The sequence below is a fragment of the Hordeum vulgare genome, chromosome 5H (genome assembly GCF_904849725.1).
Source record: "Hordeum vulgare subsp. vulgare chromosome 5H, MorexV3_pseudomolecules_assembly, whole genome shotgun sequence".
Classification (NCBI taxonomy): domain Eukaryota; kingdom Viridiplantae; phylum Streptophyta; class Magnoliopsida; order Poales; family Poaceae; genus Hordeum; species Hordeum vulgare.
The window spans coordinates 397,141,122-397,165,878 of NC_058522.1; the positions used below are offsets into that span (position 1 = coordinate 397,141,122).

At 42.5% G+C, this 24,757-nt stretch overlaps 1 protein-coding gene across 1 annotated transcript; it reads left to right on the forward strand.

Moving 5' to 3' along the window:
- The first annotated feature begins 20,531 nt into the window (after nucleotides 1–20,531).
- Nucleotides 20,532–24,420, forward strand: LOC123452593 (protein transport protein Sec61 subunit alpha-like). Its single transcript, XM_045129272.1, has 7 exons — nucleotides 20,532–20,678; nucleotides 21,591–21,938; nucleotides 22,133–22,360; nucleotides 22,449–22,803; nucleotides 22,896–23,020; nucleotides 23,148–23,283; nucleotides 23,861–24,420. The coding sequence occupies exons 2-7, from the start codon at nucleotides 21,595–21,597 to the stop codon at nucleotides 24,098–24,100; spliced, it is 1,428 nt and encodes a 475-aa protein (XP_044985207.1). The 5' UTR covers nucleotides 20,532–20,678; nucleotides 21,591–21,594; the 3' UTR covers nucleotides 24,101–24,420.
- The last annotated feature ends 337 nt before the right edge of the window (nucleotides 24,421–24,757 follow it).

A 24,757-nucleotide genomic window follows, 5' to 3' on the forward strand; every position in this document is an offset into this window, starting at 1 on the left:
ATGAAGAACTCATATACTTGTTGCAAAAGTTTTATTAGTAATCGAAACAAAGCATTCAACGCATACTCCTAGGGGAAGGGTTGGTAGGTATAAACCATCGCGCGATCCCGACCGCCACGCAAAGGATGACAATCAATAGATTAATCATGCTCAGATTTCATCACATAGCGGTTCACCATACGTGCATGCTACGGGAATCACTAACTTCAACACAAGTATTTCTAGATCCACAACACCTTACTAGCATGACTTCAGTATTACCATAACCACAACTCAAGACTAATTGAGATGAATCAAATTTCTCTAACTATTCAATGCACATAAAGGTGGAATTTTTTGTATCCCTTTTGGATAACAACCCCTTTTAAGACTACTTTCAAAGCATAGATCAACTACCAAGCACGCACCACTGTGCTCTAAAAGATATAAGTGAAGCACATAGAGCAAAAGTATCTAGCTCAAAAGATATAAGTGAAGCACATGTGAGCTGAATTGTCTACCAAAAGATATAAGTGAAGCTCGACAAAATCACGGTGTGTGCATGTCTCTCTCTCTATGTGTGCAGCAAGGATGATTGTGACATGACAAAAATAAAAGACTCCTATGATACAAGACACTCCAAGCAAAAACACATAACATGTGGTGAATAAAAATATAGCCCCAAGTAACGTTACCGATGGATTGAAGACGAGAGAGGGGATGCCTTCCCTGGGCATCCCCAAGCTTAGGCTTTTACGGCATCCTTGAATCTCTTGGGGTGCCTTGGGCATCCCCAAGCTTGAGCTATTGCCACTCTTTATCTCTTTGTCCATAAGAACTTCACCCAAAACTTGAAAACTTCACAACACGAAACTTAAACAGAAACTCGTGATAACATTAGTACAAGAAAGCAAACCACAACTTCCTTAGGTACTGTAGCAAACTTAATTTCTACTTGTGCTGATGTTGGGTTACTGTACTTTCAATCTTCCATAGCTAATACCCCCCAATACTATCCATAGTTTCATCAAAATAAGCAACCAACACAACAAAAACAGAATCTGTTAACAGCAGACCAGTCTGTAGCAATCTGTATATTTCGTATACCTCTAGTACTTCAACAATTCTGAAAAATTACGACAGTCTGAAGAATTTGTGTAGCAATCAGCAGCAAAAAGAATCAACTCAAAATCTCTTACAGAAAAAAATGAAAATTATTTTCGTGAGCAGAAAGTTTATGTCTTTTCCAGCATGACCAAACGATCATCCCCAAGACTAATCATAACGGTTTTGCTTAACACAAATGCAAAAAGTAACACAAAAACACAACAATAACAGAATTATGAAAGTGTGGAAAACACAAAACAGAAATAAAAATGATAGATTAGTTGGGTTGCCTCCCAACAAGCGCTTTTGTTTAACGCCCTTAGCTAGGCGAAAGTGATGGAATCACGTATAGTCATCTTTGGTGCTCAAACCATAGGTAGCCCTCATCATAGATTCATAAGGCAATCTTTTTTTCTTTCTAGGAAAGTGCTCCATGCCCTTCTTTAAAGGAAATTGAAATCTAATATTCCCTTCCTTCATATCGATGATAGCACCAATAGTCCTTAGGAAAGTTCTACCAAGAATAATGGGACATGAAGGATTGCAATCTATGTCAAGTACAATAAAATCCACGGGTACATAGTTCTGTTGGGGAACGTCGCACGAAGACCTATCATGGTGATGTCCATCTACGAGAGGGGATGTATGATCTACGTACCCTTGTAGACCGTACAGCAGAAGCGTTAGTGAACGTGGTTGATGTAGTGGAACGTCCTCACGTCCCTCGATCCGCCCCGCGAACTATCCCGCGATCAGTCCCACGATCTAGTGCCGAACGGACGACACCTCCGCGTTCAGCACACGTACAGCTCGACGATGATCTCGGCCTTCTTGATCCAGCAAGAGAGACAGGTAGAAGAGTTCTCCGGCAGCGTGACGGCGCTCCGGAGGTTGGTGATGATCTCGTCTCAACAGGGCTCCGCCCGAGCTCCGCAGAAACGCGATCTAGAGGTAAAACCGTGGAGATATGTGGTCGGGCTGCCGTGGCAAAAGTTGTCCCAAATCAGCCCTAAAACCCCACTATATATAGGAGGAGGAGGGGGGAGCCTTGCCTTGGGGTCCAAGGACTCCCAAGGGGGTCGGCCGAACCAAGGGGGAAGGTCTCCCCCCCCCAACCGAGTCCTACTTGGTTTGGAAGGTGGAGTCCTTCTTCCCTTTCCCACCTCCTTCCTTTTTTTTATTTTCTCTTTGATTTTTCTTCCAATGCGCATAGGGCTCTTTTGGGCTGTCCCACCAGCCCACTAAGGGCTGGTGCGGCACCCCCAATGCCTATGGGCTTCCCCGGGGTGGGTCCCCCCCCCCCGGTGAACTCCCGGAACCCATTCGCCATTCCCGGTACATTCCCGGTACATTCCCGGTAACTCCGAGAACCTTCCGGTAATCAAATGAGGTCATCCTATATATCAATCTTCGTTTCCGGACCATTCCGGAAACCCTCGTGATATCCGTGATCTCATCCGGGACTCCGAACAACATTCGGTAACCAACCATATAACTCAAATACGCATAAAACAACGTCGAACCTTAAGTGTGCAGACCCTGCGGGTTCGAGAACTATGTAGACATGACCCGAGAGACTCCTCGGTCAATATCCAATAGCGGGACCTGGATGCCCATATTGGATCCTACATATTCTACGAAGATCTTATCGTTTGAACCTCAGTGCCAAGGATTCATATAATCCCGTATGTCATTCCCTTTGTCCTTCAGTATGTTACTTGCCCGAGATTCGATCGTCAGTATCCGCATACCTATTTCAATCTCGTTTACCGGAAAGTCTCTTTACTCGTTCCGTAATACAAGATCCCGTGACTTACACTAAGTCACATTGCTTGCAAGGCTTGTGTGTGATGTTGTATTATCGAGTGGGCCCCGAGATACCTCTCTGTCATACAGAGTGACAAATCCCAGTCTCGATCCATACTAACTCAACGAACACCTTCGGAGATACCTGTAGAGCATCTTTATAGTCACCCAGTTACGTTGCGACGTTTGATACACACAAAGCATTCCTCCGATGTCCGTGAGTTATATGATCTCATGGTCATAGGAACAGATACTTGACACGCAGAAAACAGTAGCAACAAAATGACACGATCAACATGCTACGTCTATTAGTTTGGGTCTAGTCCATCACATGATTCTCCTAATGATGTGATCCCGTTATCAAGTGACAACACTTGCCTATGGCCAGGAAACCTTGACCATCTTTGATCAACGAGCTAGTCAACTAGAGGCTTACTAGGGACAGTGTTTTGTCTATGTATCCACACAAGTATTGTGTTTCCAATCAATACAATTATAGCATGGATAATAAACGATTATCATGAACAAAGGAATATAATAATAACTAATTATTATTGCCTCTAGGGCATATTTCCAACAGTCTCCCACTTGCACTAGAGTCAATAATCTAGTTCACATCACCATGTGATTCCAACGAATCCAACACCCATATAGTTATGGGGTCTGATCACGTCTTGCTCGTGAGAGAGGTTTTAGTCAACGGTTCTGAAACTTTCAGATCCGTGTGTTCTTTTACAAATCTTTATGTCATCTTATAGATGCTGCTACTATGTGGTATTCGGAAATACTCCAAATATCTACTCTACTATACGAATCCGTTTCACTACTCATAGTTATTCGGATTAGTGTCAAAGCTTGCATCGACGTAACCCTTTACGACGAACTCTTTAACCACCTCCATAATCGAGAAAAATTCCTTAGTCCATTAGTTACTAAGGATAAATTTTGACCGCTGCTAGTGATTCAATCATGGATCACTCTCTGTACCTCTCAACAGACTTTGAGTCAAGGCACACATCAGGTGCGGTACACAGCATGGCATACTTTAGATTCTACGGCTAAGGCATAGAAGACGATCTTCGTCTATTCTCTTTATTCTGCCGTGGTTGGGTTTTGACTCTTACTCAAATTCACACCTTACAACACAACCAAGAACTCCTTCTTTGCTGATCTATTTTGAACTCCTTCAAAAACTTGTCAAGGCATGCATCTTGTTGAAACTTCTATTAAGCGTTTTGATCTATCTCCATAGATCTTGATGCTCAACGTTCAAGTAGCTCAATCCAGGTATTCCTTTGAATATTCCTTTCAAACAACCTTATATGCTTTACAGAAATTCTACATTACTTCTGATCAACAATATGTCAACCACATATATTTATCAGAAATTCTATAGTGCTCCCACTCACTTCTTTGGAAATACAAGTTTCTCATAAACCTTGTACAAAACCAAAAATCTTTGATCATCTCATCAAATTGTATATTCCAACTCCGAGATGCTTGCACCAGTCCATTGAAGGATCACTGGAGCTTGCATACTTGCTAGTATCTTTAGGATCGACAAAACCTTCTGGTTGTATCACATACAATGTTTGCTCAAGTAAACCGTCGAGGAAACAATGTTTTGACATCCTACGTGCAATATTTCATAAATAATGCATCAACAACTAACATAATTCTAACAGACCTTTAGCATCGCTATGAGTGAGAAAGTCTCATCATAGTCAACTGTTTGATCTTGTCGAAAACATCTTTGCGACAAGTCGAGCTTTTCTTAATAGTGACTTATCACCATCATCGTCTGTCTTCTTTTGAAGATCCATTTTTACTCAATAGTCTTATGACCATCAAGTAGTTCTTCCAAAGTCTACACTTTGTTTTCATACATGGATCCTTTCTCGGATTTCATGGCTTCCAGCCATTTGTCGGAATCCGAGCCCACCATTGCTTTCTCCATAACTCGTAGGTTCACTGTTGCTCAACAACATGACCTCCAAGACAGGGTTACTGTACCACTCTCCAGTAGTACGTGACCTTGTCAACCTACGAGGCTTGTAGTAACTTGATCCGATGCTCGATGATCAGCATCATCAGCTTTCACTTCAATTGGTGTAGGCGCCACAGGAACAACTTCCTGCGCCCTGCTACACACTGGTTGAAGTGATGGTTCAATAACCTCATCAAGTTCTACTACCCTCCCACTCAATTCTTTCGAGAGAAACCTTTCCTCAAGAAAGGATCCGTTTCTAGAAACAAACATTTTGCTACCGGATCTGAGATAGGAGATGTACCCAACTGTTTTGGATATCCTATGAAGATGCATTTATCCGCTTTGGGTTCGAGCTTATCAGACTGAAACCTTTTTCACATAAGTGTCGAAGCCCCAAACTTTCAAGAAACGACAGTTTAGATTTATCTAAAACCTCAGTCTATACTGTGTCATCTCAACGGAAATACGCGGTGCCCTATTTAAAGTGAATGCGGTTGTCTTTAATGCATAACCCGTAAACGATAGTGGTAATTCGATAAGAGACATCATAGTATGCACCATACCAAATAGTGTGTGGCTATGACGTCCAGACACATCATCACACTATGATGTTCCAGGTGGCATGAACTGCGAAACAATTTCCACATTGTCTTAACTGCGTACCAAAACTCGTAACTCAGATATTCATTTCTATGATCATATCGTAGACAGTTTATCTTCTTGTTACGACGAACTTCACTCTGAAACTGAATTGAACTTTTCAATATTTCAGACTTGTGATTCATTAAGTAAATACTCATGTATCTACTCAAATCGTCAGTGAAGTAAGAACATAATGATATCCACTGCGTGCCTCAGCACCCATTGGACTGCATACATCAAAATGTATCACTTCCAACAAGTTACTATCTTGTTTCATCTCAATGAAAACAAGGCCTTGCTCATGTGGTATGATTTGCATGTCACTAGTGATTCGAAATCAGGTGAGTACAAAGATCCATCAGCATGGAGCCTCTTCATGCAATTTATACCAACATGACTCAAGCGGCAGTGCCACAAGTAAGTGGTACTATCATCATTAACTCGTATCTTTTGGCACCAATATCATGAACATGTGTAACACTACGATCGAGATTCAATAAACCATTGAAGGTGATTATTCAAGAAAATAGAGTAACCATTATTCTTTTTAAATGAATAACCGTATTGCAATAAACACGATCCAATCATGTTCATGCTTAACGCAAGCACCAAATAACAATTATTTAGGTTTAACACCAATCCCGATGGTAGAGGGAGCGTGCGACGTTTGATCATATCAACCTTGGAAACACTTCCAACACGTATCGTCACCTTGCTTTTAGCTAGTCTCCGTTTATGCCGTAGCTTTCATTTCGCGTTACTAATCACTTAGCAACCGAACCGGTATCCAATACCCTCGTGCTACTAGGAGTACTAGTAAAGTACACATCAACATCATGTATATCAAATATACTTCTCTCGACTTTTGCCAGCCTTCTTATCTACCAAGTATCTAGAGTTGCTCCGCCTCAGTGACTGTTCCCCTCATTACAGAAGCACTTAGTCTCAGGTTTGGGTTTAATCTTGGGTCTCTTCATTAGTGCAGCAACTGTTTTGCCGTTTCACGAAGTATCCCTTCTAGCCCTTGCCTTTCTCGAAACTTAGTGGTTTTACTAACCATCAACTATTGATGCTCCTTCTTGATTTCTACTTTCGCAGTGTCAAACATCGTGAATCACTCAAAGATCATAGTATCTATCCTTGATATGTTATAGTTCATCACGAAGCTCCCACAGCTTGGTGGTAGTGACTTTGGGGAACCATCACTATCTCATCTGGAAGATTAACTCCCACTTGATTCAAGGGATTGTCGTACTCAGACAATCTGAGCACACGCTCAACGATTGAGCTTTTCTCCTTACTTTGTGGACAAAGAATCTTGTTGGAGGTCTCGTATCTCTTAACAAGGGCACAAGCATGAAATCACAATTTCATCTCTTTATAACATCACTTATGTTCCGTGACGTTTCAAAACGTCTTCGGCGCCTCGCTTCTAAGCCATTAAGTATTTTGCACTGAACTATCGTGTAGTCATCATAAACGTGTATGTCGGATGTTCACAGCATCCACAGACGACGCTCGAGGTGCAGCACACCGAGTGGTGCATTAAGGACATAAGCCTTCTGCGCAGCAACAAGGACAATCCTCGGTTTTACAGACTTAGTCTGCAAAGTTTGCTACTATCAACTTTCAACTAAATTTTCTCTAGGAACATATAAAAACAGTAGAGCTATAGCGCAAGCTACATCGTAATTCGCAAAGACCATTAGACTATGTTCATGACAATTAGTTCAATTAATCATATTACTTAAGAAGTCCCACTCAAAAAGTACATCTCTCTGGTCATTTGAGTGGTACATGATCCAAATCCACTATCTCAAGTCCGATCATCACGTGAGTCGAGAATAGTTTCAGTGGTAAGCATCTCTATGCTAATCATATCAATTATACGATTCATGCTCGACCTTTCAGTCTCATGTGTTCCGAGGCCATGTCTGCACATGCTAGGCTCGTCAAGCTTAACCCGAGTGTTCCGCGTGTGCAACTGTTTTGCACCCGTTGTATGTGAACGTTGAGTCTATCACACCCGATCATCACGTGGTGTCTCGAAACGAAGAATTGTCGCAACGGTGCACAGTCGGGGAGAACACAATTTCGTCTTGAGATTTTAGTGAGAGATCACCTCATAATGCTACGGTCGTTCTAAGCAAGATAAGGTGCATAAAGGATTAACATCACATGCAATTCATAAGTGACATGATATGGCCATCATCATGTGCTTCTTGATCTCCATCACCAAAGCACCGGCACAATCTCCTTGTCACCGGCGTCACACCATGATCTCCATCATCATGATCTCCATCAACGTGTCGCCATCGGGGTTGTCGTGCTACTCATGCTATTACTACTAAAGCTACATCATAGCAAAATAGTAAACGCATCTGCAAGCACAAACGTTAGTTTAAAGACAACCCTATGGCTCCTACCGGTTGCCGTACCATCGACGTGCAAGTCGATATTAACTATTACAACATGATCATCTCATACATCCAATATATCACATCACATCGTTGGCCATATCACATCACAAGCATACCCTGCAAAAACAAGTTAGACGTCCTCTAATTTTGTTGTTGCATGTTTTACGCGGTGACCATGGGTATCTAGTAGGATAGCATCTTACTTACGCAAACACCACAACGAAGATATATGAGTTGCTATTTAACCTCATCCAAGGACCTCCTCGGTCAATTTCGATTCAACTAAAGTTGGAGAAACTGACACCCGCCAGTCATCTTTGAGCAACGGAGTTACTCATAGCGATGAAACCAGTCTCTCGTAAGCGTACGAGTAATGTCGGTCCGAGCCGCTTCGGTCCAACAATACCGCGGAATCAAGAAAAGACTAAGGAGGGCAGCAAAACGCACATCACCGCCCACAAAAACTTTTGTGTTCTACTCGAGAAGACATCTACGCATGAACCTAGCTCATGATGCCACTGTTGGGGAACGTCGCATGGGAAACAAAAAATTTCCTACGCGCACGAAGACCTATCATGGTGATGTCCATCTACGAGAGGGGATGTGTGATCTATGTACCCTTGTAGACCGTACAGCAGAAGCGTTAGTGAACGTGGTTGATGTAGTGGAACGTCCTCACGTCCCTCGATCCGCCCCGCGAACTATCCCGCGATCAGTCCCACGATCTAGTGCCGAACGGATGGCACCTCCGCGTTCAACACACGTACAGCTCAACGATGATCTCGGCCTTTTTGATCCAGCAAGAGAGACGGAGAGATAGAAGAGTTCTCCGGCAGCGTGACGGCGCTCCGGAGGTTGGTGATGATCTCGTCTCAGCAGGGCTCCGCCCGAGCTCCACAGAAACGCGATCTAGAGGTAAAACCGTGGAGATATGTGGTCGGGCTGCCGTGGCAAAAGTTGTCCCAAATCAGCCCTAAAACCCCACTATATATAGGAGGACGAGGGGGGAGCCTTGCCTTGGGGTCCAAGGACTCCCAAGGGGGTCGGCCGAACCAAGGGGGAAGGTCTCCCCCCCCCAAACCGAGTCCTACTTGGTTTGGAAGGTGGAGTCCTTCTTCCCTTTCCCACCTCCTTCCTTTTTTTTCTCTTTGATTTTTCTTCCAATGCGCATAGGGCTCTTTTGGGCTGTCCCACCAGCCCACTAAGGGCTGGTGCGGCACCCCCAATGCCTATGGGCTTCCCCGGGGTGGGTTCCCCCCCCCCCCCCCGGTGAACTCCCGGAACCCATTCGTCATTCCCGGTAACTCCGAAAACCTTCCGGTAATCAAATGAGGTCATCCTATATGTCAATCTTCGTTTCCGGACCATTCTGGAAACCCTCCTGACGTCCTTGATCTCATCCAGGACTCCGAACAACATTCAGTAACCAACCATATAACTCAAATACGCATAAAACAACGTCGAACCTTAAGTGTGTAGACCCTTGCGGGTTCGAGAACTATGTAGACATGACCCGAGAGACTCCTCGGTCAATATCCAATAGCGGGACCTGGATGCCCATATTGGATCCTACATATTCTATGAAGATCTTATCGTTTGAACCTCAGTGCCAAGGATTCATATAATCCCGTATGTCATTCCCTTTGTCCTTCGGTATGTTACTTGCCCGAGATTCGATCGTCAGTATCCGCATACCTATTTCAATATCGTTTACCGGCAAGTCTCTTTACTCGTTCCGTAATACAAGATCCCGTAACTTACACTAAGTCACATTGCTTGCAAGGCTTGTGTGTGATGTTGTATTACCGAGTGGGCCCCGAGATACCTCTCCGTCTCGATCCATACTAACTCAACGAACACCTTCGGAGATACCTGTAGAGCATCTTTATAGTCACCCAGTTACGTTGCGACGTTTGATACACACAAAGCATTCCTCCGGTGTCAGTGAGTTATATGATCTCATGGTCATAGGAATAAATACTTGACACGCAGAAAACAGTAGCAACAAAATGACACGATCAACATGCTACGTCTATTAGTTTGGGTCTAGTCCATCACATGATTCTCCTAATGATGTGATCCCGTTATCAAGTGACAACACTTGCCTATGGCCAGGAAACCTTGACCATCTTTGATCAACGAGCTAGTCAACTAGAGGCTTACTAGGGACAGTGTTTTGTCTATGTATCCACACAAGTATTGTGTTTCCAATCAATACAATTATAGCATGGATAATAAATGATTATCATGAACAAAGGAATATAATAATAACTAATTATTATTGCCTCTAGGGCATATTTCCAACAAGTTCTTATTTGCAACAATAAGAACATCATCGATCCTCCCCATGGGTTTCTTGACAGTAGAATCCGCAAGATGCAAATTAAGAGAACACTCTTCAATCTCATGAAAACCAAGAATATCACATAAAGACTTTGGAATCGCGGAAAGACTAGCACCCAAATCACACAAAGCATTGCACTCATAGTTTTTGATCTTGATTTTGATAGTAGGTCCCCAGTCGTCATGAAGTTTTCTAGGTATAAAGACTTCTAGTTCGAGCTTCTCTTGAAGAGATTTCATCACAGCATCTACGATATGCGCGGTAAAGGCTTTACTTTGGCTACAAGCATGTGGAGAGTTTGCAATGGGTTGCATCAAAGAAATGCATTCAAACAAGGAGCACTTATCATAATTGAATTCCTTGAAATCCAAAGTGGGAGTTTCATTACTACCCAAAATTTTGACTTCCTCTACTCCACTCTCCACACCTTTATCATCAAGATAGGTGGACTCCGAATCATTGGGGCGTTTTTCAACCAAAGTGGATTCATATCCAGCCCCTCCATAAGTAGGTTTGACACGCGAAAACAAATATTCAAGAGAAGACACACCAAGCACTTTAAGATCTTCGTGATTTGCATCACTAGAACGCACCCTTTTAAACCATTCATGTCTAGCGCGAATTTGGGCGGTTCTTTCTTTGCTCTCATTCATGGAGATACGCATAGCTTTCAAATTTTCGTCCAAGTTGACCTTGGGAGGAGCGCATCTAACTTTCAAAGCATCAATATCACAAGACATCCTATCAACACTTTTAGCCAAATCGTCTATTTTGAGTAGTTTTTCCTCTATGGACGCATTGAAAATCTTTTGAGAGTTGATGAACTCTTTGATATTACTCTCTAAATCAGAGGGTAATTTGTTGTGATTTCCATAAGTGTTGTTGTAGGAATTGCCACAATTGTTATAGGATTTACTAGGAAAAGGCCTAGGAACATAGTTTCCTCTAAAAGCATTGTTGTTGCCAAAATTGTTCCTACCAACAAAATTCACGTCCAAACTAGCGTTGCTACTCTCAATCAAATAAGATAGTGGCATGTCATTAGGATCTACGGTAGCATTTATACTAGCAACCAAATTCATCAACTCGTCCATCTTAGCACTAAGCGAGTTAATCTCTTCTATAACGTGCACCTTTTTGCTAGCAGGCGACCTTTCAGTGTGCCACTGAGAGTAGTTGGTCATAATATTGTCTAGGAGTTTTGTAGCGTCTCCTAACGTGATTTCCATGAACGTTCCATCTGAGGCGGAGTCCAAGATATTGCGAGAGCGAAATTCAAGCCAGCGTAAAAGATTTGTATAATCATCCACAAACTCAAGCCATGAGCGGGACAATTTATAATCATAAGCCTCATCCTCTCCCAAGATTGTGCAACGTGTTCATGATCAAGTTGCTTGAAATTCATTATATCGTTACGTAAGGAAATGATCTTAGCCGGCGGAAAATACTTGGATATATAAGCATCTTTGCACTTATCCCGAGAATCGATACTATTTTTAGGCAAAGAAGAAAACAAAGTTTTTGCGTGATCTCGCAACGAGAAAGGAAAAGGTTTCAACTTAATCACGTCATTATCCACATCTCTTTTCTTTTGCATATCACAAAGCTCAATGAAGGTATTGAGATGGGATGCGACATCTTCACTAGGAAGGCGAGAGAATTGCTCTTTCATAACAAGATTCAGCAAAGCTGCGTTGATTTCATACGATTCCACACTAGTGGCGGGAGCAATCGGAGTACTAATAAAATCATTATTATTAGTGCTCGAGAAGTCGCAAAGTTTGGTGTTTTCAGCCATGATGACTTCAATAAACAAACAAGCACACAAGCAAGCGAGAAAACCGGCAAAGGGAAATGGCAAGGGCAAAAGAAAACGGCGAAGGAGAAAGGCAAATGAAAACGGAAAATGTGAAGTGGAGGAGAGGAAATCGAGAGGCAACTCGCAACAAAAGTAAATGCAAGAGAAGAGTTTGTGAGACCTACTTGGATAGATCTTGATTTCTCCTCCCCGGCAACGGCGCCAGAAATACTTCTGCTGCTGCAACAAAATACCTTCCAACGGCGCCAGAAATAGGCATGTCGACGGGAGAATACTTGGCTTGATCTTTCTGCTGCGGCTACGCCTTAAGGGACTTCCTAGGCAAGTATGCAAAGGATTTCCCCCATGGCCTTGGAGCCTTGCGTTGGTGTTCCCTCAAAGCGGAAAGGGTGATGTAGCGTAGCGGTGGTAAGTATTTCCCTCAGTTTGAGAACCAAGGTATCAATCCAGTGGAGGAGTATCTCAAGATCCTTCACAAACACAAAAACTTGCTCCCAACGCTATGAAGGGGTTGTCAATCCCTTATAGATTGTTTGCCAAGTGAGAACTGAAAGCAACAAAGTAACAAAGCAAAGTAAAAGCGGAGATGTAAACGATGGATGTGAATAGACCCGGGGGCCGTAGTGTTTACTAGTGGCTTCTTTCATGAAAGCAAGTAGACGGTGGGTGAACAAATTACTGTCGAGCAATTGATAGAACCGCGCAAAGTCGTGAAGATATCTATGCAATGATTATTTCTATAGGCATCACGTCCAAAACAAGTAGACAAATACTGTCTGCATCTACTACTATTACTCCACACGTCGACCGCTATCCAGCATGCATCTAGTGTATTAAGTCCATAAGAACAAAGTAACGCCTTAAGCAAGATGACATGATGTAGAGGGATAAACTCAAACAAATGATAAAAACCCCATCTTTTTACCCTTGATGGCAACTACTTGATGTGTGCCTTGCTGCCCCTGCTGTCACTGGGAAAGGTCACCACATGGTAGAACCCAAAACTAAGCACTTCTCCCATTGCAAGAATCATAGATCTAGTTGGCCAAACAAAACCCAAGACTCGGAGAGACTTACAAGGATATCAAATCATGCATATAAGAAATCAGCAAAGACTCAAATATATATCATAGATAATATGATCAAAAATCCACAATTCATCGGATCTCGACAAACACACCGCCAAAGAATATTACATCGGCTAGATCTCCATGAAGATCATGGAGAACTTTGTATTGAAGATCCAAGAGAGAGAAGAAGCCATCTAGTTAGTAACTACGGACCCGTAGGTCTGAAGTGAACTACTCACGAGTCATTGGAGGGGCGATGATGACAATGAAGAAGCTCTCCAACTCCAAAGTCCCCTCCGGCAGGGTGCCGGGAAGGGTCTCCAGATGAGATCTCGCGGAAACGGAAGCTTGCGGCGGCGGAAAAGTATTTTCGAGGCTCCCCTGATTTTTTGCGGAATATTTGGGAATTTATAGGCCAAAGATCTAGGTCAGGGGGCAGCCATGGAGGCCACAAGCCTGCCCACCGCCGCCTCCCCCTGGTGGCAGAGTGGGGGCTTGTGGGCTCCCTGGAGCCCACCTGGTTTGGCCCAAAGGCCCCCTGATCTTCTTTTGTTCGGGAAAAAATCATTTCGGGGTTTTTCTTCCATTTGGACTCCGTTCCAAAATCAGATCTGAAAAGAGTCAAAAACACGGAAAAAATAGGAACTGGCACTTGGCACTGAATTAATAATTTAGTCCCAAAAAAGATATAAAAGTTACATAAAACAACCAAAGAATACAAGATAACAACGTGAAACCATCAAAAATTATAGATACGTTTGAGACGTATCAGCCACCGCTGTGGCTTCTCCTATGGACATGATGTAGGTAAGCTTCTTCGCGTACACAACCTGGCGCTCCACCTCATTCTCTAGGAGGTAGGTGTAGCGCGCAAGGTTTGCGATGCAGAAGCCCGGCAGCGGGCCTTCGGCGGCCTCCACCTCCCGCTTTTGGGCCACGGTAGCGGAACGAGTGATAACCAGCCGCTTGACGGCGGACCTGTGTCCAAGGCAGGCGACGGTGTGGTGGCGGTCCCGACGACTGCCGGTGGGGTGGCGGCCACGACGGCAACCAGCAGCACATGCCTTCGGGCGGCGGTGGTGGAGCATGTATTGGGTGGCGTGCGTACACCCACCAGGGACGCCACGTGCACTACACCTTCACAGGACCGTCGCGCCGATGTGGTGAAGCCTCCTAGCTGGAGTTGTCCTCCGACAAAGTGGTTGAGCAACGATGAGCGGTTGTTGCCATTGGCAATTAGGGGAGAAACAAGCTAGATAAGCTATATGAAGGGAGGGGATGAAGGCAATGTGGAGTTGCTTGTCGTGAGGGTTTAGCGGGCCGGCAAGCATTAGGGATTTGGGGATTTCACCGAGTCGGGAAGGAAGCTAGAGACGTAGCACAGTTTTGTGCATGGGAACATGTGCGGTTGTCTATGGGAACGAGTTAATCGAGCCGATACATGGCCAAAAGCGGTGCCGAAGCATGCACTGGAATCCTCAAGTGACAACGCATTGACAAGACGTGAGAGAGGAGGAAGGGGTGATGTGCAGGCAGACAGGTCATAATAATAAAATGCATGTGATGTTAATACACACAAACGTCACTTCCCAATGTAGCGTCGGTAATAATTTCATCAATCATTGACAAATGTTTGACATAAACCGTCTGCCTCACAACACACACCTTGTCGGAATGACCCGTCTATGTTATTATTGGTCATCCCACGCAATTCTGATGAATGAACTGTGTGTTGGGTATCACACACACCTTCTTATGCTAACTCGTTTGTGTTCTCCTAAATCAGCGCAAACAGTTTATCTGAGTGAACTGTATGCCATACTTCACACACATATGTATTTTCTTAACCGTTTGTGTTATCTTGGCTAATGACAAACGGTTCCTAAGAACCAACTGCATGCCACACATCACACTCTTTTCCGAATCATATTTGATGGATCCGCCATCACACATAGTTCGTGTCATTCGCGGTGAAGCTTGAACTATACCGTTTGCGATTGGTGGATCGCACATAGTTTCTTCGAAGGGTCTCTCATTGTAGTGTCGCGTTAGCAGCATCCTGCAATAGTGATTACGTGTTATGATCCACATCCCCCAAGGTGACAATAATTGGGATTATTTCTGGTGTTTTCTGTAGTATGAGGAGTTCATGTATTCACCATGCGTTAATGTTTTGTTCCGATTCTGTATTAAAAGCAGACCTTAATATCCCTTATTTTCCATTAGGATCCCACTGCCATGGGAGGATAGGACAAAAGATGTCATACAAGTTCTTATCACAAGCACGTATGACTATATACAGAATACATACTTACACTATATTGATGAATTGGAGCTAGTTCTTTGTCACTCTAGTGTGTGACTGTTACATGATGAATGTCATCCATGTCTATCTATCGCTGATCCACGTGCCTATACTTTACATATACTGAATCTTGCTAAGTTACTACTGTTGCTGCTACTGTCACAACTGGTACAAAATTATTGCTATCACTGTTACTGTTGCTACTATTACTTGTCGTGCTACTAAATCTTCATTGCACCAAGATATCAAAAGTGTGGTTGAATTGACAACTCAAATGCTAAGGCTGATAAATATTCTTTGGCTCCCCTTGTGTCGAATCAATAAATCTGGGTGAAATACTACCCGCGAAGACGGTTGCGATCCCCTACACTTGTGGGTTATCAATAAAAAAGTGGTTGAAAGCATATTTGTGTTTAGCTTTGAGAGTCTTACTAGGAAAAGGAATAAGTTTTTGAACCCACAATTCTCCTTCTCTATCATGCTTCCTAGCAATAATATCTTTCTTTTCATATCTCTTATTCTTAGGAGGTGGGTCATCAAGCTAAACTTTAGTTTATATTTCAACACCACTGTTAGATTCATTATTGTTATTACTAGGTGGAGCATCAACGTGATCATTATCATCATCTTTATCATTATCATTACGCACATGCTCGTCACCACATTGCGTTTCAGCATCGTAAATAGAAACATTATTCGAATCCTCAGTAGATTTCTCTATAATAGGTTCACTAGAAATTGGCAAAGTTGTATTCTTACTCTTCTTATTTTTCTTCTTAGGTGAACTATTATTAATTTTTTGAGAATCTTGTTCAATTCTTGTAGGATGACCCTCGGGATACAAAGGTTCAGTCATTCTACCACCTCTAGTCAATAATCTAATAACATGATGATTAAGTTTTTAGACATGTCCCTAAATAAATCATTTCGTGATCTAGCAATTTCTTCAAGATGAGTGTGAACCATAGAAGAATGTTTGCATATTCCTTTAACATCATTGGTAATTCTAAACAACATATCACTCAAGCATTCAATCATGGAATCATTCAATTTTAATTGATCGCTTATTTGCATATTAAAGTGTTATTATTTAACGATAAATCATCAAATCCGTTAAAGCATTGACTTGGATATTTATTATAAAGAATATCACCTTCATCAAACCTATAAAAATAGTTTACCTCTACTACATGTGTTGGAACGTTGATACCATGTATCTCTTCAATATGTGGTAGATTCTTAACATCTTCAGATTTAATACCTTTCTCCTTTATAGATTTCTTGGCTTCCTGCATATCTTCTAGACTAAGAAATATAATACCTCTTTTCTTCGGACTTGGCTTAAGAGGCGGTTCAAGAAGTGTCCAATAATCGACATATTTCAATAATTTGTTCAATAACTCCCGAGCTTGTTCAAATGTTGTTTCCTTGAAAACACAACCAACACAACTATCTAAGTAATCCCTACAAGCATCGATTAGTCCATTATAAAAGATATCAAGTATTTTAATTTTCTCAAGAGGATGATCACGCAAAACATTTCATAATTGGAGAAGCCTCCCCCAAGCTTGAGGGAGACATTCTTCCTCAAGTTGCACAAAGTTCAATATTTCCTGTAAGGCAGTTTGTTTCGCATGAGGAGGAAAATATTTTCACACTAGTAGTAACTCATATCCCGGGGACTACCCACACAACCAGGAGCAAGATTATTGAACCATATCTTAGCATCACCCTTTAATGAGAAAGTAAATAACTCAAGGATATAATAGTGACATATCTTTTCATCCTGGGTAAATAGGGTGGTAATTTACTTTACTAGTGATATGTGCAACAACTATTTCAGATTCATAACCATGAAAATGATTCGATTCCACCAGGGTAATGAGGTCAGGATCAAAGACAATTCATAATCCTTATTAGTGATACAAACATGAGAAGTTACAAACCTAGGGTCATATTTCATCATTTGGTTCATAGACTTTTCTTTAAGCCTATAAATTAATTCAACAACATTATCCCTATTCTCACAAGCAAGTATTTCTCTACAATTTCCTCATCAATAGTATAACCATGGGATACATCAAAGAATTTTGTTCTAATACGAGTACGAAGAGTAATAGGAGAATCATAATTGTCATCAAGTTCATTTTCAGTTTCTTTAGCTTTAGCAATATGCTTATCAAGTAATTCACCAAGTGGCACGGTAGTATTATCAAGCAGAGTAGAAGCATCGTCATGAGTATCATCAATAGCAGAAGCAATGTCTATTATTTGTGACATATCATATTGGATAATAGGTGTTGGTGTCACAAGTTGACTTAAAATAGATGGTGAATCAATGGTATATTTAATTGGGTATTCTTTATCTCCCCTTGTCCCAAAGGGCATGATCTTGGTCTTCTCGTATTTCCGATTATTCTTAGTGAATATAAATTGCAACACACAATCAACTCCCAAGTGAACTTAATAAATAAAGCTATGCTCCATAGCAACGACGCCATGCAATAGCCTTGATAACCCACAAGTATAGGGCAATGCAACAATCTTCGCGGGAAATATTTTACCTGAATTTATTGATTGGACATAAGGGGAGCCAAAAAATATTTATAAGCCTTAGCAGTTGAGTTGTCAATTCAACCACACCCGAGAAGCAAACTTCTGGCAGCAAGTTATCAGTAGCAAATCAATATGATAGTTTTGATACCAGTAGTAACAATAGCAACAACAATAACGATGCCAGTAGTAGCAGTTTTATAGTAACTGAAACAACAACAACAACAACAACAACAACAGTAGTGATTGAAGTAAGAGAACATTAGTAGAAAGTGTAGTCATAGAGTAGCGATGGATATTTGGATGAAATTCATAATGTAACTCACACAACCTAGAGCGACACAAAACTAGCTCCAATTCATCAATCGTATGTAGGCATATATTTCATATATAGTAATACATGCTTGCAATAAGAACTTGCATGTCATACTTTGTCCTACCCTCCCGTGGCAGCGGGGCCCTAATGGAAACTATAGGTAATTAAGGCCAAAAAGTAAATACATGAACTCCTTAAATTACGATTATCATCGAAGAGTATCCTAATTATTGTCCCCTTGGGGTACGATTCATAACAACAATAGGTGCATAGAACTTGCAAGATATGATCTAAAACTCACATATATTCACGAAAACATAACAGGTATATATCTAAAATCATTGCACTCGGACCCAATGACAAGCATTAAGCATAACAAAGTCATAACAACATCAATCTCAAAACATAGTAGAAACTATGGATCCAGCATAACAAGTTCACTTGATTACATGACGAATTTCACACATCTCCATCTACCTCAAGCATGCCTATAGTGAGATTACTCACTCCCATTGGTGAGCATCATGATGTTGTTCATGAAGAGCGGTTGCTGATGACAACGACGGTGATTTGCCCTCCGGAGCCCAGATAGGACTCCAAATCAGGTCTCCTAATGAAAAACATGAAGTGACGGTGGCTCCGTATCGTGGAACATGATGAAAATTTCTCTCTATTTTTCCTCTTGGGAAGACGGTATATGTAGAGGTGGAATTTGGTCAGTCGGTGGCTCGAGGGGCCGACAAGCTCACCGGTCGCGCCCTAGTGGGCTCCCCCTGAGCTTGTGGCTCTTTGTTGGGCCCCTCAGATAGTTTTTTGCACTAGTATTTTTTATATATTCCAAAACAATTCTTCACAAAATTTCGTCCAATTTCAAAAACTTTTGTTTCTATAAAAAACAATACCAAGGTAGTTCTGCTGAAAACATCGTTAGTCAGGGTTAGTTTCATTCAAATCATGTGAATTAGTGGCAAAAATAAGAGCAAAAGTGTTTAAAAAAATAGATACATTTAGGATGTATCACATACCAGCTTATCAACTTCCCTTTTAGAAGTAGAGATTACTCAAAATTATATTTGTGTTTCCGTCAAAGGCACCAGGATTATTTCGAAATGATTATGTAATCCCTAGACTTGCTAGTGCATCGGTCAGATCTATCTCCAAATGGTTCGTTCCTTCAGATGGATGGAAAAAACTAAACACTAAGGGCTCTTGGTCGCAGGATGGGAGGGTTAGAGCAGGAAGGGTAACGTGAGAAAAAAGAAACCCTATTACCTTCTCCTTTTGTCGGAAATTCTCACGGACACACAAGTGCGGGGTCACTCACATTTCAAGCCCCCTCGATACGCCTCACGATTCACGCAGTAGTTGGACCTCGTACAAAAGCACAATGAGCTTTAAGCTTCAATGATGAAACTTGCGATTTTTGCATCGAAACTGTCGAGTTTCAACCAGCCTGAGAGATATAATTTTAAGCATTTTTTTCTTCTCGTTCCTAGATAAAAACAATTGTTTTACCGCTCGCTTGTAGCACATTGTTAAAGACACAAAATATATTCAAAATGAATCTTACTTGGAAGCACTGTTCACGAAAAACACGAACTTATTTTGAATTTTTTGTTTAAAATATATAACTTTAGAAATCAAAAATCAAAATGAAAAAGACATCACCAGGGCATGAGTACTTCGCACTTGCGTTTTGTAGGGAGCCTTTGTCTAATAGAGATGCTATGGAAGCCGAGCTTCGTGCATGCATGGAGGGCGTCCCTCTATCGTTACAAAGAACCGACCTAGCTTCCTGTTTTACTGTGGTGAATTGGCTTCAAATTTAAAATGTTTTAAAAGCAGCCCCGGGCTAATTTGTAATTTGTTTCTCCGTGGAAGATGAGCAAAGTCCCCATATCTTGGATTCCATTTCATGTTTTCCTTTCCTTTCCTTTGCCACGGGACAAGTTGCGCCCGCCCGGAGACCGGTTCGCCCACTAGCACGCGACTCACGAGTCATTCCGGTCGACGTGGCCTCTCCGTCCTCGGTTCCACGTCACAGAGACCCATCATCCACCGCTCGTTCCAGATCAGACGGCTCCTCGCCCTCCCGCCCTCGCGCGGCCCCACCGCGCAGGGACCGTGACACCGCTCGCGTCGTCCCCATCCTCATCTCTCCCTCCAGATCTCTCAGTTCCCCGCTATTAATTACCCACCTCTCTCTTCCCTCCTCTCTCCCCGTAGCTCTCTCCTCGCCCCGCTCCGTCCTCCCCTCCTAGGGTTCGACGCCCTCGCCAGCCCGCGGCGAAGCCCCCGCCCACCTCGCCGGCGGCGTCCGCGGCCAGGTAAACCCGCTGCTCCCCTCCGGCACGCCCGGATCTCGATGCGATCCGGTGGCCCGGCCTTTCCCCCGATTCGCGTGCCGCTGCCGCAGATCTGTGTCGCATGTCGCCGTTTCCCGTCTGATCCGTGTCGAAGCCCGCGTAGCGATGCGCCGTGTGCGTGTGCGTGTGCGTGCCGAGGCGTGTTTGTTCATGCGGCTGGTTTACGTGCTAGGTAGGTTGGTGGGGCGTCCAGATCCATGCGAACCTCGGATTCTGAGACTGTTGCATGGCTGCGACGTTCGCCGTGGCCGTTAATTGCCGGCAAGTTTTAGGCCGATGGGAATGATGGACGGGGCCGTTTCGTCGGTGGATCTGGTGCATGATCCCAGGTTGCAGAGTTTCCTCTTCTGGTGCACTTGATATGGCTTTAAGCAAAGCGTTCGGGCAGCTGGCTGGTCACGTAGTTTAGAATGGACTCTAGCTAAATTCCTTCCGGATCCAAGCTGATGGACCCAATTAATGTTGCTAAAAAAATGTCTGAGCGGTCCAATTCGGTTACTTTCTGGATAGGCCGCCTGGTTTCATTTTTTGAACAGAATTGTAGCTGTCAAGTATTAATCAAAGTAGAAGTTTTTCATTTAATTGTGATGCATATGTGCAGCATCTTGTCTGGTTGCAAATCGATGCAGCTGAGCTAGAAATATGTGGGTTTTGATTTTACTCCTTTGTCTGCTTGTCAGTGTCTGGGTATGTTCATTTCTGTTTTGGCCAAATTGGTTCATCATCCTGATCCCAACCATGATAAAATGCGTCATGACTTGGGGATAAAATGCATGAAATGGGAATTGTTGTCAAGTTTACTTTGTTCTTTAATGTTTGAGTTTGCCATGTGCATTGTGAATAATGCTGATCTATTATCGTTTGTGGTCCCAGGAAGATGGCTGGCGGCTTTCGGGTGCTGCATCTGGTCAGGCCTTTCTTGGCTTTCTTGCCGGAAGTGCAGAGTGCTGATAGGAAAATACCATTTAGAGAAAAAGTGATCTACACCGTCATTTCTCTCTTCATTTTCCTCGTGTGCAGTCAGCTCCCGCTCTATGGCATCCATTCGACCACTGGAGCTGATCCTTTCTACTGGATGCGTGTTATTCTTGCATCAAACCGTGGTACTGTCATGGAGCTGGGTATTACCCCAATTGTGACATCTGGAATGGTTATGCAACTTCTAGTGGGATCCAAGATTATTGAAGTGGACAACAGTGTGAGAGAGGATCGTGCTCTGCTGTAAGTATTTGTGAAAATAGCAGAATCTTGTTGTTACTTTCCTTTCCAAAATTAATGTTCATAGGTACTGTGTTCATGGTGTCTTGCAAATGTAGTTTATCATTTGTGCAGTGAATGACCAGTGAAAATTGTAATGCTTGCTGATTCATATGTTCTCCAGTGATATTGTGTTGATGTTGTACTTGTTTACTCAGGAATGGTGCACAAAAGTTGCTGGGTATCCTGATTGCCATTGGGGAAGCTGTGGCATATGTTCTGTCTGGAATGTATGGCAGTGTGAGCCAACTTGGAACTGGAAATGCTATTCTCATCATACTTCAGCTTTTCTTTGCTGGCATCATTGTCATCTGTCTAGATGAACTTCTCCAGAAAGGCTATGGTTTGGGTTCTGGCATTTCTCTCTTCATTGCTACCAATATCTGGTAAGCATATTGTGCTTAGTTTTTGTTACTTGTTGATGTGCTGCTACACTGTTGCTAGTTGGCTTATAGTAAATTTGATCTTATGTAGTGAGAACATCATCTGGAAGGCATTTAGCCCCACCACCATCAACAGTGGACGTGGTGCTGAGTTTGAAGGGGCTGTCATTGCATTGTTCCATCTGTTGATTACTCGATCAGACAAAGTCCGTGCCCTACGAGAGGCTTTCTACCGTCAGAATCTGCCAAATGTGACCAATTTACTTGCTACTGTGTTGGTCTTTCTCATAGTTATCTATTTCCAAGGCTTCCGTGTTGTGCTCCCAGTGAGGTCAAAGAATGCTCGTGGGCAGCAAGGCTCGTACCCAATTAAGCTGTTCTACACTTCAAACATGCCCATCATTCTGCACTCTGCCCTGATTACCAACCTGTATTTCATATCCCAGGTACTTGCTTCTGTTCCAGAGTTGTAATTACTATAGTATGGTAAGCATTTGTATGCATGTTTAGGTCCTGAACATTTCAATTGTTGGTGCAGCTTCTCTACAGGAAGTACAGTGGCAATTTTCTGGTTAACCTTCTCGGTATATGGAAAGAATCTGAATATTCTGGCCATTCTATCCCTGTTGGTGGTCTTGCTTACTATGTAACTGCACCATCAAGGTGAATAATTGATCTCTTGTCTTTGCTTAGTCAAGAAATTACTGTTAATTATGGTTACCCTTTTATGGAAACTGCGGTATGTTAGTAAATACTGTTAATTATACTGACCCTTTTATGGAAACTGCAGTATGGCTGATATTCTGGCGAATCCGTTCCATGCATTGTTCTATGTGGTCTTCATGCTGTCAGCATGTGCTCTCTTCTCAAAAACATGGATTGAAGTCTCTGGTTCATCAGCCAAGGATGTCGCTAAGCAGCTGAAGGTAAAAACAATGCATATGCAGTATTTGTCTTGTCTGGCTACTCTTCCTTCTTACATATAGCATGTCTGGTTACTCTTCCTCCTTACATTTTGTGGAAAATATTGATTTCAATGTGCCAGAGTTCTATGTGTTCTCATGTATCGTAACAAGTTGTCCAATTTTGAAATTTATGCCTATTGAACACCAATGATTTGTACAACTGACCAAGCAATTCCATGCCTTTCATGAACTATTTAAACGTCAATTATTTTGGTAATGGATCCATTTAGAGAACATAATATCTTTGTCTTGAACTACTAGTTTGTTTCTCTTACGATCCTTGGAAACTCAAGCCTGATGTTTCGACATCAGTGCCTACAGTAGTCATAATTGTAATATAACTAGGTTGTTCTTTGTGGCGTCCTTGGAAACTCCAGCCTGATGTTGGGCTGTCAATGGTTACCCAGTAGTTATTTGGCTGTAATATGGAAGTGTTAAATTTGGGTGAGATCCATTAGCTGGTTTTGGTAATTACTCTTGCAAAAACTGTTTAGCAAGAGCCAACTGTAATATAATTCAATTCTTGGCAATCCAACAGGAACAACAAATGGTTATGCCAGGCCATCGCGAGTCAAACTTGCAGAAGGAACTGAACAGATACATCCCTACTGCTGCTGCATTTGGTGGAGTATGCATCGGTGCATTGACTGTTCTGGCTGATTTCATGGGCGCAATTGGTTCAGGAACCGGTATTCTGTTGGCTGTTACCATCATATACCAGTACTTTGAGACCTTCGAGAAGGAGAGGGCGACCGAGCTTGGTTTCTTTGGGTTCTGATTGATACATGATAGCTTTGGGAGCATGTTATGGCTACAGCTCAAGTCTTTCTAGACTGTCACAGTACTGCTTGGCTGGCTGTTTTGGTTGTAACCGGAGATTAAATTCTGTTTAGGTTGCCCGACTTATTTACAGTTGAGAAATCTGTAGATGCTGCGTGTGTTTTCAGGCCAGTTATGGTGGTCGACTGGTCCAAGCACGGGCGTGGCCGTCACCTGTCATCTTCCGTAGACTTCTCATGTTTTTGACTATATAGCAACTGAATGTTTTGGGACCAATTTAGTCATCTGGAGATGAGTATATGTTTTTCTTGCCTGCCACCCTTATTAATCTCTCTGATATGAGTAGGTTTTTCTGTGTTTTCTTGTACAAAAATGCCTGAATCAGTCTCCTAGTACACTGCATCTGCATGTTGAATGAGTTTATCAGAAGGAATAACGTGTTCATATTGAGGTGAATGAATTCTGTCTGGTGTTCGATTTATGAAGGGTATCAAACGTCACGTTCTTTCATTTTCTTTAGAAATAGTCCACGAGACATAACCTTGGGTAGTTTATGGGCGACTTTTTTGTAAGGTTAATAATGAACGGAATACATTTAAAACGCAGCTGCACTATTTGGAACAAGTGAGCGCACACCTGGTCGAGCGAAGGAAGA

What these genes read in the sequence shown, in the direction of transcription:
- LOC123452593 (XM_045129272.1), top strand. Translation starts at nt 21,595, where the DNA reads ATGGCTGGCGGCTTTCGGGTGCTGCATCTGGTCAGGCCTTTCTTGGCT. An exon ending in TTCATTGCTACCAATATCTG is followed by an intron (nt 22,361 to 22,448) that starts GTAAGCATATTG and finishes GATCTTATGTAG; the next exon opens with TGAGAACATCATCTGGAAGG. An exon ending in TATGTAACTGCACCATCAAG is followed by an intron (nt 23,021 to 23,147) that starts GTGAATAATTGA and finishes TGGAAACTGCAG; the next exon opens with TATGGCTGATATTCTGGCGA.